Source organism: Musca domestica, unplaced genomic scaffold (assembly GCF_030504385.1).
Source record: "Musca domestica strain aabys unplaced genomic scaffold, Musca_domestica.polishedcontigs.V.1.1 187, whole genome shotgun sequence".
In the NCBI taxonomy this organism is placed as follows: domain Eukaryota; kingdom Metazoa; phylum Arthropoda; class Insecta; order Diptera; family Muscidae; genus Musca; species Musca domestica.
The window spans coordinates 606,941-630,427 of NW_026712243.1; the positions used below are offsets into that span (position 1 = coordinate 606,941).

General features: G+C 36.0%; 1 protein-coding gene and 1 long non-coding RNA gene across 2 annotated transcripts in view; one reads left to right on the forward strand and one right to left on the reverse strand.

Annotated features, from left to right (window-relative positions):
• Positions 1-23,487, forward strand: part of LOC131801946 (uncharacterized) — a 220,382-nt gene that overhangs the window by 180,995 nt on the left and 15,900 nt on the right. The gene's annotated exons all lie outside the window — the stretch shown is intronic.
• The window catches only part of LOC101891943 (cytosolic endo-beta-N-acetylglucosaminidase), a 59,939-nt gene that overhangs the window by 26,592 nt on the left and 9,860 nt on the right, over positions 1-23,487 (reverse strand). Inside the window, exons 2-3 of the mRNA XM_059121082.1 lie at positions 1,472-1,703; positions 1,261-1,409 (exon numbers count right to left, since the gene is read on the reverse strand). Of these exons, the coding sequence (XP_058977065.1) occupies positions 1,261-1,409; positions 1,472-1,703 (381 nt within the window). The remainder of the gene's footprint in view (positions 1-1,260; positions 1,410-1,471; positions 1,704-23,487) is intronic.

Genomic DNA, 23,487 nt, shown 5'->3' on the forward strand with positions numbered 1-23,487 from the left:
ATTCGAACAAATCTAAACTTGACCCTTTATGGCGGACGTTTCTAAAGAGAGGGCCACAATATTGTCCATTTTGTGGACTATATCGACTACATCCTTCACTACATTTAAATCAGATCTCTGATCAAGAGAAATATTTTGATATACCAAGTGAAATAAATATTGAGTGAAATAAATATTGAGTGAAATAAATATTGAAATTGTCACACTTTGTAGAGGACGTACCATAAGAGGTGGGCCAATATTGATCATCTTCACATCAGAACTCACGTTAGCAAAAATTTTGTGATGACTGAAATTTGATGAGAATCGGATGCTTATTTCGCATTTTATGGTCTTTATGGTTATTCAAAATGTTGACCCCTTACTGGGGGAGGTACCAGTAGGGGTGGACCGATATATTCAATCTTCACACCCGATCTTGAATTAATAAAAATATTTGGCTTAAAAATGTAGGTTATTAAAAATTTTTGCCCGTTGTGGGGGAGTTATCAGAAGGTGTGGACGGCTCAATACCATCTTTACAAAAGATCTAGAGTTGGTTAAAATATTGAGATATGCGAAATATGAAGACATAAGGATCTTATTTCAAATTTTAAAACCGTTGTGATTAGTCAAATGTTGAACCCTTGCGGGAGAGGTACTAGAATGAGTAGGAGGACCCTGCCAACATTTACAACTGAAGTAGCACTGATAAAAATATTAAACTTTACAAAGTTTTCACAAAATAGGACGGTCCTGTCTTGTTCTAAAAGGTAAATAAATTTCTGTGAAAATGTTGACCTTTTGCGGGGGAGGTACCAGAAGGGATGGAGCGATATAACCCATTTCTGAACTCAATCTAAGCTGATGTGTTCGGAATTTTTGTTGTACACGTCTCAGAGAGAAAATTTCAAACGGTTTACAAGATATAAGCATCACAACTGTTTTCATTAGACATTTGGAAGGCCCCATATTTTGGGGGCCCCTAACAGCAAGTGTTGACGAGATAGGGAAAATGTTTGTGATGTGGCCTCTGCAGTTTTTAGCAAATGTTTTCTATATTACATCTCTAATTACTTCGACGTTATTGCAAGACTGTTTTAACATTTCAAACCGGATGTATCATTATTTAAATCGTTTTCAAAACATGTTACATCAGATCCAATAATACCCTAGCTAAATTGAAATTCCTCTACAGAAGTATGGACGAAAGATTTTCCTGTCGCCAATCTATTCAACCATTTTTGGAATTGAAAATTGCATCCCCTCTTCAACACTTACCCAATACAGAGACACCATGTTTATGGGCAGCATTTATCCAACCACAAGGTGGTATTGTGATATATTTATGACTAAAATAACAAAAATAATCCACGGCTGACCAGTGATAGAAACGATAGTCATCATATTTCTTCGACGAGTGGTAATGTCTGAAAAGAAGAAGAACAAAAAACTTAAAATAACACATAATTTATAGCTTAACATCACTTACCTGTCCTCCAAGTAATTGCCCATCATGTCATGGCACAGCAACACCTTTCGTCGATTATGATTGCCAATTGGTTCACGATAATTGCTAATCAAATTAAACTGCCTCTGTAGATAGACCGGTGAGGATCTGGGTTTCTTGGGCGTAACATATTCATGCCAATTGACATCTTTGCTGCGCACATTGAATGCCAATAGCTGTTCATTGGTGTGAATGGCTTCAGCTTCTAATTTATCTGCAATAGACAATGGAATGGACATGGTTTTAGTTGTCACTTTTAGATTTTCGAATACTCAAATGGATGTGGATTTTTTTTGTATTTATTTTAAATACGTATTGTTTTAAATAGTAACAAATGTAATGTGAAACTATTTGAATGGAAAAGAGGAACAAGTGAATACCCCACCACTACCACTACTACCTCCCTATTTCTACTTCTATTGTGTTCTATCGTTTTCTTATCATTTTAAGTTTTCTGTTCTATGAAAACCATGCATGTGCAGTCTGCTGTCTCGAAAACTTTGATTAATAAAAACGAATTTTGCATAAAACTATTGCAAACTATGCAGCAACACATGCAAACTGTATAAAATATCAGAAACCATTGAATGTCTGCTGGCTTATCGAAACACAGTGGTTTCTGAGGGAGGAAAACTGTCTGACAATGTTAAATATTTCTGTATATGGAAACGCTGTCATAAATAGGGATACATGTTTTATAATGAAAATGACTGTTGTTCAAAATCACATTCCAAATTTGAAAATGGAGCTATTTTCACAGACCTCTTGGGGTCAAATGTTTGCATGCGATATTTCGATACGATGATTCCTATATGCCCTTTATACCCTCTGTCATATGCCTACAGAAGGCATATCCAAAGTGAGATAACAAAACCTGGAACCAACTTCAGACTGCTGTCATTTCTAAGCCACTAGTCCGACCGATATCAAAATTATTATTTGTTGAGAATTTTCCGGAAAAAAAGTTTTTCGTGATGGAATTCAAGCGTGATAGTGTGATTTCCTTATATTTAGCTGGAAAACCACAAGTGGCTATCGTTAGAGCACACCAGCATTTAAATGTGAATAAATCTTTTGTGTCTCATACAACCGATCGTTACCATAATACTGGTAGCGTAGCCCGACGTCAAGGAAGTGGACGGAAGAAAACAGCAACATCAGCAAAAATGGTCCGAAAAGTAAAGAAGCGACCTCATCGAAATCTGCGTCGCAGTGGCCGAAAAATGGCTCGTGAGCTGAACATATCTCAATATTCCATTCGGCAAATATTGAAAAATGAGCTCAGGGTAAAGCCATTGACATTCCAAAAAGTGGAAGAACTTACACCGCAACTGAAAGAAAATAGACTCAAAATAGCTAAAGAGTTGCCTCGCTTGGCCGAAAGTGGTGAACTGCCGAATTTTGTTTTCTCCGATAAGAAAACATTCGTTGTCCAGCAGTTTGTAAACAATGAAAATTTTCGTGTTTACTTGCCAAAGAGGTCAGCTGAAAATGTGCACCTTTGGTTGGCCACCAGAACTCAAGCGCCAACCATGGTGATGGTGTGGGCCACCATAACAGCCGATGGTCGCTCTCCGCTCGTATTAATCGACCGTGGCATCAGAATAAAAGCCGAATATTATCGCGAAAATATTCTGGATTGTGTATTAAAGCCTTGGGCACGCAAACATTTTGGCCGCAGACCTTGGACATTCCAACAGGACTCAGCACCATCGCACTAAGCACGCGCCATCCAAGAATGGTTACAAAATGAGGTTTCTCGGTTCATTTCCAGAGCACAATGGCCACCAAAATTTCCGGATACCAATCCGTTGGACTATTGTGTCTGGAGTATTTTGGAAATCAAGGTTGGCACTAAAAAATACCAAAGTGTCGATCAACTCAAGCAAGCGCCTCGTCGGGAATGGACCAAAATACCGCAGAGCAACAGCGTGTTCGTGTTCGGGCAGCGTGTGACGGTTTAAACGGCCTTTGAAGGCCATAATTCGTGCCAATGGTGACCAATTCGAACAAATCTAAACTTATTCTAAAATTTGATCCTATTTCCGACATTTTTGCTTTCATTGAATAAAATTAAAAAAAATATGTAAAAATTATGCCGTTTGACCTTATTTCAGTTTTTTTATCTTACCCTGTATATTATTTGAAGCAAAAGAGTGCCACATCGAAATAGCGGTTTTAAACCCTAGGTCTCTTTCGACCAAATCCGTTTCAGGAAATTTGGTGCTGATCTAAAAGTGTCAGGCCATCTGTTTGTCTAACTGGCTGGTGTGTGCACAATTACTCTAGAAGGGAGTATCCGTTTTGGTCCTTACTTGATATATCGTAATAATATTGTCAAACTTAGATCGAGTCCACTCTTTCTGGTACCACCCCCACAAAAAAAAAACCAAGAAAATGGCATCCAATTTGGTTAAAACTTTGCAAATCCTAATATTTGTATCAGTTCTTGGTCAGGTTTGAAATTTCGGGGGTCAAATTCCACATCTTCCACATTTTTTTGAAATTTTTGGATTAAGATTTTCTGAGATCCTAAAATATGTAGGGATTCGGGTAATTTTACTGGTAACAATATAAGGAGTATTTTGGATCCGAAATGTTATTTCCACAAGCGAGTCACAAATGGGTTCGTTTTGGTCCTTTTTTATACTCTTCAACTTGGAAAGGAAGGTATATTAAATTTTTCGTTCGGTTTGTAATACCTTTAAATATTCGTCGTAGACCCCAAAAAGTACATATGTATAGTCATGGTCAACAAAAATTCTAATTCGATTTCACGATTTCCGTCTGACACAGTCCACATTATTTGAAGTAGAGCTTTGAAATTTGGCAAAATAGTTTGTATAGTGTCTAGAATGGTTGGTATTGAAAATGAGATATATCGGTCCACGTTTAAATATAATCACCATGTAACGATATGGACATTCGGTATTTTAATGATTTTTGTCACATTTTTTCAAGGAATTATTTCAAATTCGGTATTGAGAGTTTCTAACGGTTCTTGTAAGGTACTCTTGTAGTGCCCGTCTGATATCAGGTATTTTGATGATTCTAACCCAATTTTTCCTCAGAATTACGATATTCGGTATTTTTGGGATTAATGTCACATTTTCTAGTAAATTCCGTTACCAATAAAACCTATGGCTGCTTTGGAGTACAGAAAGCTTGGGAAATACTGGGCTGTCCATCAAGATCTGTTGGGTTTCAGGCCAATAAAATATTCCAGGCAATGAGAATGCAGATGAATTGGCAAGGCAGGGCCCCAAATCAATCGTCATTGAAGTTGAAATTCACTCCATTTTGGACTGATATTAGCCATTATTTGGACAATAAATCTTAAATGGTATTAAGAATATATATGGGAGCTATATCCAGATATTAGCCGATCTCGATAAAAAAATGCTAAGTCATTTCCGAGCTCTATAAAATATCTGGTACCAAATATCATTGTTGTCGAATGCATATTAAGAATGTAAGGAACTTAAAGACTAAATCGGATGAAACATATGTATATGGGAGCTAAAGCTATATCTGAACCGATTTTCAGCAAATTTTATGTACTTGCTTCTAGACTGAAGTCGGTCGGTTGTGTCAAAATTCAGGTCATTTGAACTGATATTGGCCATTTGGTGTACAATTAACCTGAAATCGGTTGAAGATATATATGGGAGTTATATGCAAATCTGAACCGATCTTAAAACAATTTATCAGAGGTATTTCTGGGCTGTATCTGATATCTGGTGCCAAACATCATTGTTGTCGAATGCATATTACGAATGTGAGGGACTTTAACACCAAATCGGGTGAAACATATATATGGGTGCTATAGCTATATTTGAGCCGATTTTCAACAAAATTTAAAGCATTAGCTTCTAGGCTGAGATACGTCGAAAGTGCCAAATATCAGTCCATTTGGGCCAATATTAGCCATTTGGTCCACAGTAAACCTGAAATGGGATAAAGGTATATATGGGAGCTATATCCTAATCTGATCCAATCTTGATAAAATTTGACAGAAGTATTTCTGGGCTGTATCTGATATCTGGTACCAAATATCATTCTTGTCGAGTGTATATTACGCGTATGCAGTTCCACGTATTCCTATAACCCCCATATAACGATACCTCCCTATATTCGGTATTTTGATGATTTTATAGGTATTATTCACCAGAATTGTTTGAAATTTCGTATCCTAACTTCGGAATGGGCACTGCAGCTTATTGTTTATGCAGGTCCACGTTTTCGTATAGCCCCCATATAACGATACCACTCGTCATTTTGATGATTTAGTGGTATTTTTCACCAGAATTCGAAATCCGTCTTTGTATAGCCCCCATAAAAGAGGTTTCATTTCAAGATTCTTCAAAATGGTGGAATGTATTAAAAATTCGGCCCGGCCAAGCTTAGCTTCATTTTTACTTGTTCATGCTGGAAAGGCATTTTAGCAATTTTAGCTGCGATTCAGTAGAAAATTTCGCCTGAAATCTCAAAATAATAATAACTCAAATTTTCTCTTTACTGTAGGCAGGGTGTAAAAATTTTATTTTAAAACAATTTTCTAATTCCCTCAAATATTCTTTTTTCTTTTAAATTCATTTAGTTTTCTTTTTCTTTTGTCTCAATTGAATTTCAACAAAAAATTGTTTTTCTAAAAAGTTCATGTGAAATAAAATCCACGTGATATATCTTCAATGGCTGAACGTTTCGAATGTGAGAGAGAGAGCGAAAAAAATAACAGTTGAGATATCCATTGGAAGAAAACAAAAAAAAAACTCTTCCTTAAGCGTAACACTCAATTACGTCCGTTCGTGACTGCAACAAACAGCTTTTTCAATCGCCACCCGTCAGTCAGTCCGTCGAAGTTGGAAAGGAAACACAAGTTGATTGGCTAACACCAAGAATTTCACACTTTTCATCAACACCACGAACTTGTTGTGAATTCTAGAGAACACGGAGCAGATGATTGACTAGATTACGTCGCCAGGCACTGCATCATGTCAAGTTGGATGCAAGTCCTGATGATGTTTGGGGAATGCCATCAAGGTAAATGTTAAAAGTATTGGGGTTTATTTAAAACTGAAGTCGATTATTGGCTAGGGGATGGAATTCGATTTTCAAGAATGGAATAATAAATAGGAGGGAGTGGAATAAATAAAAGCTAGATCATTAAGGAATGGAGAGAAAGCACTGAAGTTTATTATTTGGAAATGCAATTGGAAATCTTATAAAGGGAGATTGAGGGGGTTTCAGTTGAACTAATTCCAAATTGTACATCATTAAAACAGAAGAAGAACCACAATTCGATGTATTAGATATTGCATTAGGAAATTTCATGATCTTTAGACTATTAATCTGTTCCAGAACCGGCAAAAATCTACTGATTTTATTTTTTATTTATTTATTTATTATTATTATTATTATTATTATTATTTTTTTTTTTTTGAAAAATATTGGTTATCGTAGTAAACATTATTTACATTCTTGCACTTCTGGAACAGAGCATATGGCTACTCAAATTTGGAATATTGTAACTAATTTTGAAAAACAAATTTCAAAATAAATTTTTAATCGATATTCAATGTTTTGTCATCACTGTGTACAGACATTATTGCATTTAATAATTTACTACTTACGATTTGTGAATAAGGTTATGTTTATTCATAAATCGCATGCTGTAAGCTAAGATGCAGTCGTCGTTGTTGTTATTGCTATTGCACTTTTAATTGTAGGTCAAATCATGGTGCAATATAGCGAATGATACATACATTTTGATAAAAAGAAATTATATTTTTTCATTTAAGTGTTGCAAACGATTAGTGCGATGAGTGGGTGTGTGGCTAGACGACGTGTGTGAAAAATTATCTTAAAGTGTACGCCATTTTGGCTTGATAGAAGGACAACACAAAAGAGGAGCGGGCGAAACTTCAAAAAAAATTGAATTGCCAGGCCAACTTTGTCAATTGCGAAATAGAGTTATTACAAAACTTGGGCGTACACTAAAAATGAATAGGAGCCATAATCGCGAAATAACTCACATCCGGGGCTACCTTTACATGAGGGCAATGCAAAATATGGACCAATAACAAAAATACTCTGTAACGAATGTTTGTTATACCCTCAGCTATATGGCAAGACCCTATATATCATTCGATACCGCCAAAAAGTGCCTCAACGAAATAACGGTTTTAGACCCTAGGTCCCTTTGGACCAAATCCGTTTCAGGACATTTGGAGTCGATCTAGCGATGTCCGTCTGTCTGGCTGGTGCGCACGATCCAAACTTGGTACATCATAATATCATTGTCAAACTTAGATCGAGTTTGAAGATGATCGGTCTACTCATTCTGGTACCTCATCCACAAAATGTCAACATTTTCAAAGAAAATAATTTACTTCACAGAAAGAGAAAGGGTAATCCGAGTTTGCTCCAACTTTGCAAATATCTGTCCACTCCATCAAGTACCTCCCCAAAAATAGGTCAAAATTTTGAAAATTTTTTAAAATGTGATGTTAGTGTCCGTTTTTCTTCGAATTACACACATCACAATATTTGTATTAACCAAAGGTCTGGTGTGAGGATGGGATATATCCGTCCACTTCTTCTGGTACCTCTCCCAAAAAGGGTCAAATTTTGTATACCCATGAAGCCCATAAAACGCGAAAAAATGTCCGATTCCACTCAGACTTGGTACATCTCAATATTTCCATGAACACATGACCTGTTACTAATATGGTAGAAATCGGACAATTTCTTCTGGTACCTCCCCCTCAAAAGTTTAAAGTTTTGAAAAACCAAAACGATCATAAAATCCGAAATAAGCAACCGGTTCTCTTCATATTTCACATTTGCATTATTTCTACTAACACAAGATCTGCTCTGAATATGGAATATATCGGTCCACTCTTTCTAGCACCTCCTCCACAAAGGGTCAACATTTTGAATATCTATACAGCTCATAAAACGCGAATTTAATATCCGATTCCATACATCTCAATATTTCCATCAACAAAAGATATGTTATAAAGACGGTAGAGAGCGGACCATTCCTTCTGGTACCTCCCCCACAAAGGATAAAAGGTTTGAATAACCAAAACGATAATAAAATCCGAAATAAGTATCCAGAGAAAACCAATATATGAGAGCTATAGCTTTATCTGAACCAAATTTAATGTACTTGCTTATAGACTGAATTCGGTAGCACGTGCCAAAATACAGCTCATTTGGACTGATATTAGTCATTTGGTACACAAAAAACCTGAAATCGGATAAAGATATATATGGTAGCTATATCCAAATCTGAACCTATCTTGAAAAAAATTAATTTTTTTTAAACTTATTTCTGAACTACAGATAATATCTTGTACCAGATAGCATGTTTCTAGTATGAATTCAGTTGGAATCGCCATAATTCAGTTGATTTGGGCAGATATTAGCCATATATACATGGGAGCTATATCCAAATCATAGATGATCTCGATAAAATTTGGCTGAGGTATTTTTAAGCTTCATAAGTTATCTGGTACCAAAGTGCATATTACGCACGTGAGAGTCTTAAAACCTCAAACCGGATGAAACATATATATGGGAGCTATGGCTCTATCTAAACCGATTTTCACTAAATTGTATGTACTTGCTTCTAGACTGAATTCTGTTGGATGTGCCAAAATGCAGGTCATTTGGATATATAAAAATCCGTTGAACATATATATGGAAGCTATATCTAAATTTTTCTCACCAATTTCAGTAGGGTTCGTTTCTGGGTCAAACATTGTTTAAAAAATTTCATCTCAATCGGATAATAAATGCGAACTGCATTTTGTTCACAAGAATACATGGACGGACGGACAGATGAACTGGTATGCATAAATCGACTCAAAAAGTGATTCTATGAAGATCCTCAAAAGTAAATATGGGTCTATCTCGCTTCCTTCTTCCTGTTACAAACAAATGCACAAAGACATAATATCCTTACCACAATATGGTGTAGGGTATAAAAATGTTTTTTGTAAACCATAAGAACGATATTTGTTATGGTACATATTACGTTTACATGTCTTAATGGGTGTTGGGTATAGATTGTTCCAAGTTAAATATGACTTAAACATGTTTGTAGGGAATATATAAAGTCATATACTTCCATGCCGCAATAAATAGGCATTCCAATAATCACTTCCCTTCAAAATCCTAAATCTCATTGAAATCACAAAATTCTAATAAAACAAGTAAAAAAGCTAAAAATTCGGCGGGGGCGAACACTGAATACCCTCCACCAATTGGAATGAATTTGGCAATTTTCAAAACAAAAAAAAAAAAAAAACATCCGCTATAAATTCTGTTAAAATCTTAAAAATACCAAATGTAGCCGTCATATTAGGGTCTAAACGACGACGTGGACCTACATAGGCAACTTTTGTCGTAAGCCATTCAAATGCGAAACTTGAAAAAAAAATCGTGTGAATTATGTAGCTAAAATCATCAAAAAATGTGGACCTGCACACACAATTTTCTGCCTTAGGCTGTAGTATCCATTACGAACTTCAAATACCAAATTTGAAACAATTCCGGTGAATATTGTCGCTAAAATCAACTAAGTACCGAATATCGGGAGGTATAATTATATGGGACTATACCAAAACGGCCCATTTTCAATACCAAAAGTCCTGCAGGCGTAATATACATTTGAGTAAAATTTTATCAATTTAATTCATTTCGTTCGAAAGCTAGAGTGATTTCCACAGACGGACGGACATCGCTAAATCGACATAGAATTTTATGCTGATCAAGAATATATATACTTTGTGGGGTCTAAAATTTATATTTCGAGGTGTTACAAACGGAATGACAAACTTGATATACCCTCCATACTATGGTGAATGGGTATAAAAATAGTAAACAAAATTCAGGCAAATTATAACATTTTGTGTGGCTTTGAAAACCTGATAGAATACCATATTATTGCACCGTGCTCCGACACATAAAGAATCTAATCACAGTGTGCAGTTGCTTCCATTTCCATACCATGCATAATAAAAAACCATCATCTGCCAGAGAGTATATCTCAAATGCTTTTGTGATTTATAATAAGCCCCAAATTAACCCGCACCATTCAACATTTGCATCTGTCTTCTTTTATCTTCTCATGAAAGAATCCGAAGCATTTCCAAATTGCAATGGCAGCGTTGGTTGGATACCAACATAATGGCAGCGGTGGTTGGATACCAACATAACTACTGCTCCTTCATGCATACAGTCATAAATAAAACTTTATACTTGCTCATCAGTGTCAGTTTTGTTGGCGAGCGCTTAATCAAAACGAAAAATTCCTGGACTGTAAAATATTCGCAGGATTAAAAAATGTATTTACCTTCAAAGCAAAAACGAAAAAAAAGAAACGCCCTTTTTTCGCACCTTTCGTACAGTTATTTATTCTACTGGAAATTTAACTAAAATAATGATATATTGGCAACGAAATAAATAGGAAATGAAAAATAGAAGAAGCGAAGAGGATACCAGTTACGGAAACCGAGGATATGCAACACCCAGGAAATTCAATGTGCCGAAAATCTATGCGAAGAAGAAAAAACAAATGGTCAATGCCAAAAAAAATTGAAAGTAGTTTTTTTTGGAGAGTCATAATGGAAATACTGAACGAAAAGAAACAATTGTACAAAAACATCGCAATTTTTAAGAAAAATTTTAAGATCCCAAAAACCCCGAAAAATCTATTAAATGTATTTATCGATAAAGTATATAAAGGGTGATTTTTAAAGAGCTATAGGGAAGATATTAAAAATGCGAGTAAAAACAAGTAAGAAAGCTGTAAGTTCGACCGGGGCGAACTTTGAATGTCCTTCACCATTTGAAACGAATTTGGAAATTTTCACAAAATAACATCCACTAAAAATTCTGTTAAAATCTTAAACATACCGAATATAGCCGTTATATTGGGGTCTATATGAAGACGTGGACCTGCATAGGCAATTTTTGTCATAAACCATTATAATATTCAAATGCGAAATTTGAAAAAATCCGGTGAATAATATAGCTAAAATGATCAAAATACAGGATATAGGGAGGTACTGATATATGGGGCCTATACAAAGACCTGGTCCTGCATAGATAATTTTTGTCTTAGGCTGTAGTATCCATTACGAACTTCAAATACCAAATTTGAAACAAATCCGGTGAATAATGTCGCTAAAATCATCAAAATACCGAATATCGTGAGGTACCGTTATATGGGTGCTATACGAAATCGTGGACCTGCACAGACAATCTTCTGTCATAGGCTGTAGCATCCACTACGAACATCAAATATCAAATTTGAAACAATTCCGGAGAATAGTGTCGCTAAAATCAACAAAATACCGAATATCGGGAGGTACCGTTATATGGGGGCTATACCAAACCGTGGACCTACATGGCCCATTTTCAATACTAAAAGTCCTGCAGACATAATATACATTTGAGTAAAATGTTATCAACCTACCTTATATCTATCGGAAGCTAGAGTAATTTCCACAGACGGATAGACGGACGGACATCGCTAAATCGACATAAAATGTTGTGCTGATCAAGAATATATATATATTGGGGGGTCTAAAATGTATATTTTGAGCCGTTACAAATGGAATGACAAACTTAATATACCCTCCATGATATGGTGCAGGGTATAAAAGAGCTAAAGAGTTGCTTCGCTTGGCCGAAAGTGGTGAACTGCGGAATTTGGTTTTCTCTGATGAGAAAACATTCGTTGTCCAGCAGTTTGTAAACAAACAAAATGATCGTGTATACTTGCCAAAGAGGTCAGCTGAAAATGTGCACTTTCGGTTGGCCACCAAAACTCAAGCGCCGACCATGGTGATGGTGTGGGCAGCCATAAAAGCCAATGGTCGCTCTCCGCTTGTATTAATCGACCGTGGCATCAGAATAAATGCCGAATATTATCCCGAAAATATTCTGGAGTGTGTATTAAAGCCTTGGGCACGCAAACATTTTGGCCGCAGACCTTGGACATTCCAACAAGACTCAGCACCATCGCACGCGCCAACCAAAAATGGAGGTTCCTCGCTTTATTTCCCTCGCACAATGGCCACCAAAATCTCCGGATATCAATCCGTTGGACTATTATGTCTGGAGTATTTTGGAAAGCAAGGTTGGTACTAAAAAATACCAAAGTGGTGATCACCTCAAGCAAGCGCTTTGAAGGAAATGGTATAGCAACATTCGGGCAGCGTGTGACGTTTCCATTGGCCGTTTGAAGGTCATAATTCGTGCAGAAGGTGACCAGATCGAACAAATATAAACATATTCTAAATTTTGATGCTATTTCAAAAATTTTAGCTTTCATTCAATAAAATTTAAAAAAAATATAAAAATTATGGCGTTTGACTTTGTTGCAACTTTGTAAACAACTCATGTTCTCTTCATAATAAATTCCCTATTTTTCCTATTTCGTATTTTTCAAATCTGTTCCTGCTTAGATCTTCAGATTCAAATTAAACACCAATTCAATTTATAATCCACACGTCTCTATTCATCTTTGGAGATAATACTTTCTAAACCAGAGAAAGTTGTATTCTCTCTCTCTCCCACTCTCCCTCTGTGCACTCTCACATGCATGCAAATCAGATAACCAACTACTACTGTTGCCGGGTGAATTGTAACCAACAATTTATTACAATTGGCCAAAGAGTACTACACAAACATTCTTAGCAGATGGCCAGCAGGCCTAAATAAATTGTGCAATGTACATTTTCCGAGTTTGTCTTTGAAAAATTGCCTGTGGTTAAAAGGAACAAAAAAAAATTGCATGACATTCTTTACCAGCTCCTACCAATTTTGTTTTCGTAGTTGTAGTTATAGCCCAGCCCGTCCGCCTAGTGGCATAAAAGGTCATTAGTTAAGCAATATCTGGTCTGCAATTTCATTCCAGTAATGGAGAATATTTGCAAACTAGCACATAAATAAACAAAACTAATCATGTTTATATATGGTTATGCTGTTGAACAAAACTCGAAGGGGCCATTTCATATATTTGATAAATTAAATTTTGAGCTTATTTGGTGTTTCAAATGTCTGTGAGAGTATTATGTTTATTGGCCTGCGTTAGTTTGTTTTTAACGGAGCAAATTTTGTCCTTAAAGGTCACAAGGACCAACACTAGGCGTATATGAATTAAATTATTTCAAAATAATCAGATTTATTTCCATTGTTGTTGTTTTTATGAAACATAGTTTGTTTATTTGTGGAGAAAAAAGACTGGGATTTTTGAAATTCGTACTAGAACGGTACGAAAAGTACTAAATGTGTTACCCCTTGTATTTGAGGAACTTCTAGAGCTAGAACTCTTATATTTGAAATTTGGGTTACTGAAGAAATGTATGATGAATGTACCAAAGGCTATTTGAAGACTATTTGTGTACGAAAAGTACTAAACGGTACAATTCGAATTTGTTGGAACGGATGGAGATGGAATCCTGAAATTTTAAATTAGCATTACTGTCAGAAAGTATGATTGGGATATAGAGGTAGTTTTTGAAATCGATACTTTTATGCAAAAGAGGTATAAAATGGTACCAAATTTGTTACAATTTCGATTTGGGTGAACCAATAGAGCTGGAATGCTGATGTTTGGAAATTAGATTACTATTGCATTTCAGGATTGGGCTATGTCGGAAGTTTGGAAAATTCGTACTTATGTGTACTAATTAGTACTATATTTGGTACAATCTAAATTTTGGAAGATCCAGTAAAGTTGGAATCCTGAAATTCGGAAATAAATTCGGAACAAATTCGTACTTATGTGTACTAAATGGTACTAAAATTGGTAAAATTTGGATTTGTATTAATTGGATTTGGATTCCTGAATTATTATTGGCAAAAAGTACTATAAGAGTGCAAAAGGTAATAAATTGCACAAAATTAAATATTGATTGTAGAGATGGAATTATATTTCTGAATTTTTGGTGTTGGGGTCTGAATTAGTGTGTAGTGTAGAGATATGGAGGTGGTTTTGGAAATGTGTACTAAGTTTAACAACTGTACTAAATGGTACTACAAGAGGTACAATTTGAATTTGGTTGAACGAATTGATCTGGAATTTTAAAGTGTTTGCTGGTGGGTAGGGATTAGATAGGTTTGCTCAGCAAGCGTACTAAAGGTACTTAGTAAAATTTGTCATAAAAAGTACTAAATAGTATTATCTTTAGTATTTAGGGAAGGAATAGAGCTGGAAATCTGAAACTTGGAGTGACAGTCTTTGATGTTGTGTAGGCTAGACAAACTAAAGGGGTTTTAGAAATTCTAACAATATCTGTACCAAAAGTGCTGAAATGCACTAAATATGGTACCACTTGGAGTTATGTGAATGGATAGATGTAAAAACTTGAACTGTCTTAAATGGCACTAAATTTGGAAAAGTTTGGTTTAGGGTGAACGGATTTCGCAATTTTGTATTGATGCCCCTATTGGTGGTAGGTTTGTGATAAAGAGATAGCTTTAGAAATGTGTACCACAAGTGCACGAAAAGTACAAAATAATCCTATATTTGGTACAATTTGGTATTGCCTGAACATACAGGGTGAGATAAAAAAACTGCAACAAATTGAAACATTTTTTTTTTTATTTTACTGAATGAAAGCAAAAAAGGTTGTAAATAGCATCAAATTTTAGAATAAGTTTAGATTTGTTCGAATTGGTCACCATTGGCACGAATTATGGCCTATAAATGACCAATATTCGGGCAGGGTGTGACGGTTTACACCCTGCCCGAATATTGCTCAGCGGTATTTTGGCCCATTCTCGGCGAAGAGCTTGCTTGAGGTGATCGACACTTTGGTATTGGTGCCAACCTTGCTTTCCAAAATACTCCATACACAATAGTCCAAAGGATTGATATCCGGAGATATTAGTGGCCATTATGCGCTGGAAATGAAGCGATGAACCTCATTTTGTAATCATTCTTGGGTGGCACGTGCCAAAATGTTTGCGTGCCCAAGGCTTTAATACACCCTCCAGAATATTTTCGCAATAATATTCGGCATTTATTCTAATGCCACGGTCGATTAATACGAGTGGAGAGCGACCATTGGTTGTTATGACGGCCCACACCACCACCATGGCCGCCGCTTGAGTTCTGGTGGCCAACCGAAGGTGCACATTTTCAGCTGACCTCTTTGGCATGTAAACATGATCATTTTGTTTGTTTACAAACTGCTGGACAACGAATGTTTTATCATCGGAGAAAACCAAATTCGTCAGTTCACAACTTTCGGCCAAGCTCTTTAGATTCTATTTTATTTCTGTTGCGGTGCACGTTTTGAAATTTCAATGTCTTTATCCCGAGCTCATTTTTCAATATTTGCCGAACGGAATATTGCGATATGTTCAGCTCACGAGCCATTTTTCGGCCAATGTGTCGTGGGTTTCGATCAAGTCGCTTTTTCACTTTTCGAACCATTTCTGCTGATGTTGCTGTTTTCTTCCGTCCACTTCCTTGACGTCTAGCTACAATACCAGTATCACGGTAACGAGCGATGTTACGAGACACAAAAGATTGATTCACATTTAAATACTGGAGTGCTCTAACGATAGCCACTTGTGGTTTTCCAGCCAAATATAAAGAAATCACACTATCACGCTTGAATTCCATCACGAATAACTTTTTTTCTGGAAAATTCTCACCAAAATGCTTTTGTACGCTTGTAAACGATATAATGAGCTGTCACTGGAATAATTTTAAGAGCTATCGGACGAGTTACAGCAGTCTGAAATTGATTGCCGTTTTTTTCATCTCACCCTGTATTTAAGTAATCGAACATTGGCTGAGGGTCCACAGGTGTCGGAAAACCGACTAATACCTTTTGGATTGTTTTTTTTTTTACATTGGTAGCTTTGGATATACTCTGGCTAATCTTCACTCCAAAATCGGCAATTATGCTTATTTACGTACCCATAGCGCCATATGAGCTTCGTCGCTGAGCACAAGAAACGCGAGACAAATTTTCTTAAAAGATAATACAATTCAATGATTTGCAAGCGTTGTTCGATTCATGGCAGTGAAAAATAATACACGAATAGTGCCAAAACCAGTTTTACCAAAGAGATACTACTAGATACCTTTATATATATGTTGTATTGCCATTGCAACCTCCACCTTTATCACGACTTTGTAAATGAAGTACCAATTACTTGATTACTTTTCTTTCAAGGTTCATTTACTCTCTCTCTCTCTCTCTCAGTATTTGGGGACATTTCGCATTCCTTGAATGTGATCCGCATAATTTTCTTCGTCAATTGAGATAAACAAATAAAACAAAAAATGAATATTTTTCTTCTCCTCAAATTTTACCTTTGCCCTCTAAATTTACCGTTCGTAAACCTTTTATGTTTATGAATGACAAAATGTTTTATTGAAAGTGTAGAATTTGGCTAGAAGGATATTATCTGGCAAACCTTCCCACTTGAAAAATCTCCGAAAATTTGTATGCATGACCAGCATTCTGTTCAGCCATAATTTTACATGTTGTTGTTTGTCCGTGTTTTTCGTTCATTCGAATGAAAGCTTATCTCCTTGCCTTTTATTAAGTCCGGAAAAAACACACAAACACACACGGATTATATCCTTTATGACATTGGCATGTGTTTGTGATGTGATGACCAGTCGTATGTGTGTCTGTCCATATTGATTGACCCATTCACCCAGAGATTTACGCCTATTGCGTAAATAAAATGACCCATTCACAAACACATATACACAGGCACCCCCACACGATCCGCTTTGTGGGTTGGCCTATTCCTTTATCCTTGTAAACTCAAACTACATGTTTGTAACTCTCTGCTGTGGTCAATGGTTGTGCCACGGTCTGTATCGGTGTGAGTGTGTGTAAAAAGGTAACTTTATTGGTTTTTTGTTCACAGAAACCAAATAACACCTTTGCAACCGAACCGTTTACGTTTCTTATTTCCTCTTTTCATTTGAAATTCTCCAATAAAGTGGAAAAATGTGATAGACTTAATACTCTTTGTTGAAGTTTTTGTAAGAACTAACACCTTTTGCAAATAAAAAAAAAGGAATTTAATCGGCTGGCCGAAATTGAAAACAGGCATTGTGGCATTACTTTAGGTTTTGGGCACAACTTTAGATTGTCACTAAATTTAAACGGTTTTGGGGAAGATTATTGTTATACCCTACACCTCACAGTGATAAGGGTCTTTGTGCATTGGATTGTAACAAAGAGAAGGAAGCAAGATACACCCATAGTTACTTTTGAGGAACTTCATAGAATCACTTCCATGTATTTTTGTAAACAAAATGCAGGTCGCATTTATTATCCGATTGAGATGAAAAAAAATTTGGGACAAGGATGAGTTGTATTGAAATTGTTGAAATTTTGATATAGCTCCCATACATATCTTCAACAGATTTCGGGTTAATTGTGCATCCAATGACCAATATCAATCCAAATAACCTGAATTTGTGCACATCCGACCGAATTCAGTCTGGAAGCAAGTACGTCAAATTTGGCTAAAATCGGTTTAGGTATAGCTATAGGTCCCATACATATGTTTTATTCGATTTGGGGTTTTAAGCCCCACACATGCATAATATGTACTCCACAACAATGATATTTGTTACCAGATATCAGAAACAGCTCAGAAATATGTCCCCAAATATTTTTTTAGATCGGTTCGGATTTGGATATTGCTCCCATATATATATCTTTATGCGATATCAGGTTTATTTTGCACCAAATGGCTAATATCAGCCCAAATTAACTGAATCTTGGCAATACCAGCGAAATTCAGCTCAGTACTTCAAATTTTGGTTGAAATCAGTTCAGATATACCAATAGCTCCCATATATATGTTTCATGTGATTTAGTGTTAAAGTCCCTCACATGCGTAATATGCACTCCATAACTATGATCTTTGATACCGCACACCAGACACAGCTCGAAAATACCTCTGCTTAATTTTATCGAGATCGGTTCAGATTTTTATATGGCTTCAACAGAAATTTTCCATTTGGTGAAACTCGGTCCGGTATATCTATTGCTCTAATAAATATTTTTAATATAATCCTTATCGAAATCATATCATGCACTATACCGCAATGTTATTTGGTACTAGAGGTACGCCAAATTTATTGAAAATTCCATTCAGAATTGGGTATAGTTCCCAAATTGTGACTACTCAAAAACCATGATACGCATTCAGGTTTATAGATCATGTATAATCTACTTCAAATAAATTCACAATATACACCTTTTTTTGTTACGGTGTAGGGTATTATATAGTAGGCCACGCCTTTCTTTTGACCTTTCCTTACTGGTTATATTTGCGATTTTGATCGGATTTTGTGTTTTGAGAGTACCAGATGAATTCAACACTACACTTCCAAACACAACACTTCCAAAAGGTAAAATTTTTAGACATTTTCTAATCAATTTTCTTAAAAAATTAAAATTTTATTTTTTGGGATCCCTTAGTGTAAAAAGTTTCGAAGGACATTTCTGGATACAGTGGTGTGAGACAATGATGTATCCCGAATCCGGTCGTTCCTCTCGATATTCGCCACTTTGTCAAAATTATTACGCCAATAGGTCGTTCGTAACCTCTAAAACTGTACAGCCATATAACTAGAGAGGGTATATATCATTTGATACGGCCAAAACGTGCCTCATCGAAATAACGGAGTCGATCTAGCGATGAACGTCCGTCTGTCTGGCTAGTGCTCACGATAACTCTCGAAGGGAGTATCCGATTTGGTCCAAACTTGGTACAACTTAGATCGAGTTCGAAGATGGGCAATATTGATCTACCCCTTCTGTTACCTGCCCCGCAAAATGTCAAAATTTTGGAAAAATATTTTATTGCACAGAATTTGCACGGATAAACCAATTTTGCTTAAACTTTGCGAATCCTAATATTTCCTTCAGTGCTACGTCGAAAATTGACAATATCGGATGACTCCATCAAGTACCTTTTGATTAATTATAAATCTTATAAAATGTGATGTAAACGTCTAATTGTTTCAAATTACACACATTTCAATATTATTACTAGGCCAAGATCTGGTGTGAAGATGGAATATATCGGTGCACTCATTCTTGTACTTCTCCCACAAAGGGTCATTCTTTTGAATAAGCAAAACGATAATATCCGATACAAGAATCCGGTTCTCTTCATATTTTACACATCCCATTATTTCTACTATCGCAATGTATGCTGCGAAGATTTGATATATCGGTCCACACCTTGTAGTACCTCCCCCACAAAAGGTCAAAATTTTGAATATCTATGAAGCTCATAAAACGCGAAATTACATCCGATTCGATTCGGACTTGGCTCATCTCAATATTTCCATCAACGCAAAATATATTATAAAGATGGTAAAGATTGGACCTTTTCTTCTGGTACCTCCCCCCAAATGGGGATAACAATTTTGAAAACAAAACGCTCAAATCTTTACAAAGTTCAGACATACACACATTTTTTCTAACACAAGATCTTTTGTGAAGGTGATATATATCTGCGAACCCCTTCTGGTACCCCACCCACAAAGGGTCAAAATTTTCAATACTTTTATCTGTCATAACTTGCGAAACAAGTCAGCGATTCTTACAGCTAAATATTTCTCTCAACCAGAAACCTAAGATTAATATGGAATTTATGATTTCGCATGAAATTAGATATAAATGTTCGATTTTCTTGTAATTTTGCCCATACCAATATTTTTATGGAATAGTTCAGTCGACTTCTAAAAATTATCACCTATCTCATATAAAGTAAAGGAATCAACCTGGCACGTCATATTTATTTAGGTCCGATACAAAATGGGCCACATTGGCCCATTCATTCGGAACCTACTCCATAGACGGTCAAAAATTTGAATTATCATAACAGAAGTCAAAATATACATATCAGAAGTCAAAATGTACATATCTGTCGGCAAAATCGGAAAAGCCGCTTCAGATATTTATCCCCATCTCAAAGCCATCTTCTCCTGCTTCCGCTCACTATGGACATGTTCGACGAAATCCAAAATTTAGACCAAATTTTCCAGTATATGAGGCTGGACTAGCAAATGAGAGCTATATACTTCGTAAGTGTACCTTGAAAGGGTTAGAAGGTGAATTATCAAAAGATTCGACGTGGTGCTCATATCCCATAGATTCCTTAGTATACAAAATTTCGAAGGACATTTCTGAATACATTGGTGATAGACAGTGAGGTATCTTGAATACCGGTTGTTTCTCTCGATGTTCGCCACTTTGACAAAATTATTACGCCAATAAATCGTTCCCAACCTCGAAAAACGTGCTTTTTTATAACCATGGAAAAGCCGCTTCAGATATTTATCTTTTTCTCAAAGTTATCCTCTCTCCTGCTTCCGCCCGCTATGGACATGTTCGATGAAATCCAGAATTTAGACCAAATTTTCCAGTATATGAGGCTGGACTAGCAAATGAGAGCTATATACTTTGTAGGAGTACCTTGAAAGGGTTAGAAAGTGAATTGTCATGTGACAGATTCAACACATAGTTATTCTTAAGCTTTCTACATGAACCCGGAATCGAGTTTGATTTAATGGCATAGCTACTCCTAACTTGTCGCTTTTCATCCACATAGTTTCGGAAGCCTAAAAAATATAATTTTTGGCTCCCCTTGCCTAACAAGGAAGTCCAGTCAAGTTGTATCGCCGATCTCACTCTGATCGCCAGTAACGAACACACTTAAAGCATTACTCCCACATACCCTCTGCATTACCTGTAAGCTTAAAAATATTGAGTTATTGGTATAAAATTCACAAATAACTAAAATTTACAAAATAACCTAAATCGTTTATCGGTCCAACAAATCAGAAAAGTTGGTGCGGTAAAATCAAACTAAAAGTCAATTAACAAATCCATTATTTGGAAATGAGAATTATTGCTGGGTGCTCTATCAAATTCTATTTTCAGGATGCGGATTTTTTTTTACGTTTTAGAGTTTTATAGCCCTCAATATTCTTTTTCTCTGGGATTTGGATAGTATTTTTTTAAACCAATTCCCGAGAATTAAGAAATTTTTTTCGTTCCTAAAAAATACGTCCATCCCCATTAAATTCGTAATTTACAATTTGGTATTATTGACTAATTGACTTCTGAGAAAATCCTACACAAACATTAAGGGCATCTTGAAAACAAAAAATTGAGATGCTTTCATCCGGAAACTATTCGTTGACATAGTATCCTTGTTTACATCATCATTGCGTTTGAGTTTTTTTTTTTTTTTTGTTTCACTCTTAGCCTACCCTTTACGGTTTCCCAGTTTACCAATTGAAGCATAAAACTTAAATTGTAGTTTTTTTTCTTGTACTACTACTTCGGTCTGCTTTTTTATGACAACTTACTTACTGACATATTTTGTGGCTGAGGAGATTAAGATTATGGTTCTGTTCGTCATTTTATGGCTTAATAATGTCAGTCAGTGTTTGAGTACAAAGAGATTTTTCTAGTTAGTGGTAGAACACAGACAAGAACAAAAAAAGAAACCTCATACTTTAAGCTTCCTGCTCTCGTTCTCTGTGGTAAACATTCCTTTGGGGAGGGTTACAATTGAGTAATGGAGGAGTACACAAAAAATGAGGGAAAAATCTCAGATAGTTACTACCAAGAAATTTAATAATGCTGTTAGGCAACTGCAAAAGGAAGCCTTGAGTGAGCTTTTAAATTTCAGAGTAAATGTACATCATTTTTGATGGAGAGCGAAACATATTGCTTCTAAGACAAGTCGGGTGGTATGAGAAAGGTCAAGTATTCAAGTACTCGAGAGTAAAAATAATAATAACAAGTTAAAAAAGATCAGTCGATTTTTTCGACAAATGTATTCTCTCAGCCAATGTTCGATTATTTAAATATATTTTGATTATGATTATTCAAATTTTTGATCCAATATGAAGTAGGTTCCGAAGGAATGGGCCAATATTGTCCATTTCGTATCGGACCTTAACAAATATGATATAAATATTGCGACGTGCAGGTTTGGAATATGTTGGTTACTGCTTATTTCGGATTTTATGACCGTTTTGGTAATTCAAAACTGTGGCCCTTTATGGGGGAGGTACCAGAAGGAATGGTCCGATCTCTACCATTTTTATACCCTCCACCATGGGTAGGAGGGTATATTAACTTTGTCATTCCGTTTGTAACACCTCTAAATATTCGTCGTAGACCCCATAAAGTATATATATTCATAATCAGCATAAAATTCTAAGACGATTTAGCGATGTCCGTCTGTCTGTCCGTCTGTCCGTCTGTCTGTCTGTTGAAATCACGATAGAGCCCACATTATTTGACGTAGACCTTTGAAATTTGGCACAAGTGTGTGTATTGTCCCTAGGATGGTTGGTATTGAAAATGAGATATATCGGTCCACGTTTTGGTATAGCCCCCATATAACGGTACCTACCGATATTCGGTATTTTGATGATTTATGCCACATTTTTTCACGGATTTGTCTAAAAATTGGTATTTGTAGGTCACAACGGGTCCCTGAGCGTGTAGCAAAACATTGCATGTATAGGTCCACGTTCTGGTATAGTCCCCATATAACGGTACCTCCCGATATTCGGTATTTTGATGATTTATGCCACATTTTTTCACTGATTTGTGTAAAAGTTGGTATTTGTGGGTCATAATGGGTCCTAGCTCGTGTGGCGAAACATTGTAATTATAGGTGCACGTGTTGGTGTAGCCCCTATATAACGGTACCTCCCGATATTCGGCATTTTAATGTTTTTTGCCACATTTTTTCTAATGTTCTTTTACCCTAGGGTGGAGGGTATTAAAAGTTTGGCCCGGCCGAACTTAATGTTTTTTTACTTGTTATAACAGATCTTGTATTTGTGGAAATATTGAGATGTGCCAAGTCTGAATGCAACCGGATGTTAATTTCGCGTTTTATGAGATTCATAAATCTTCAAAATTTTGACCTTTTGTGGGGGACTAAGA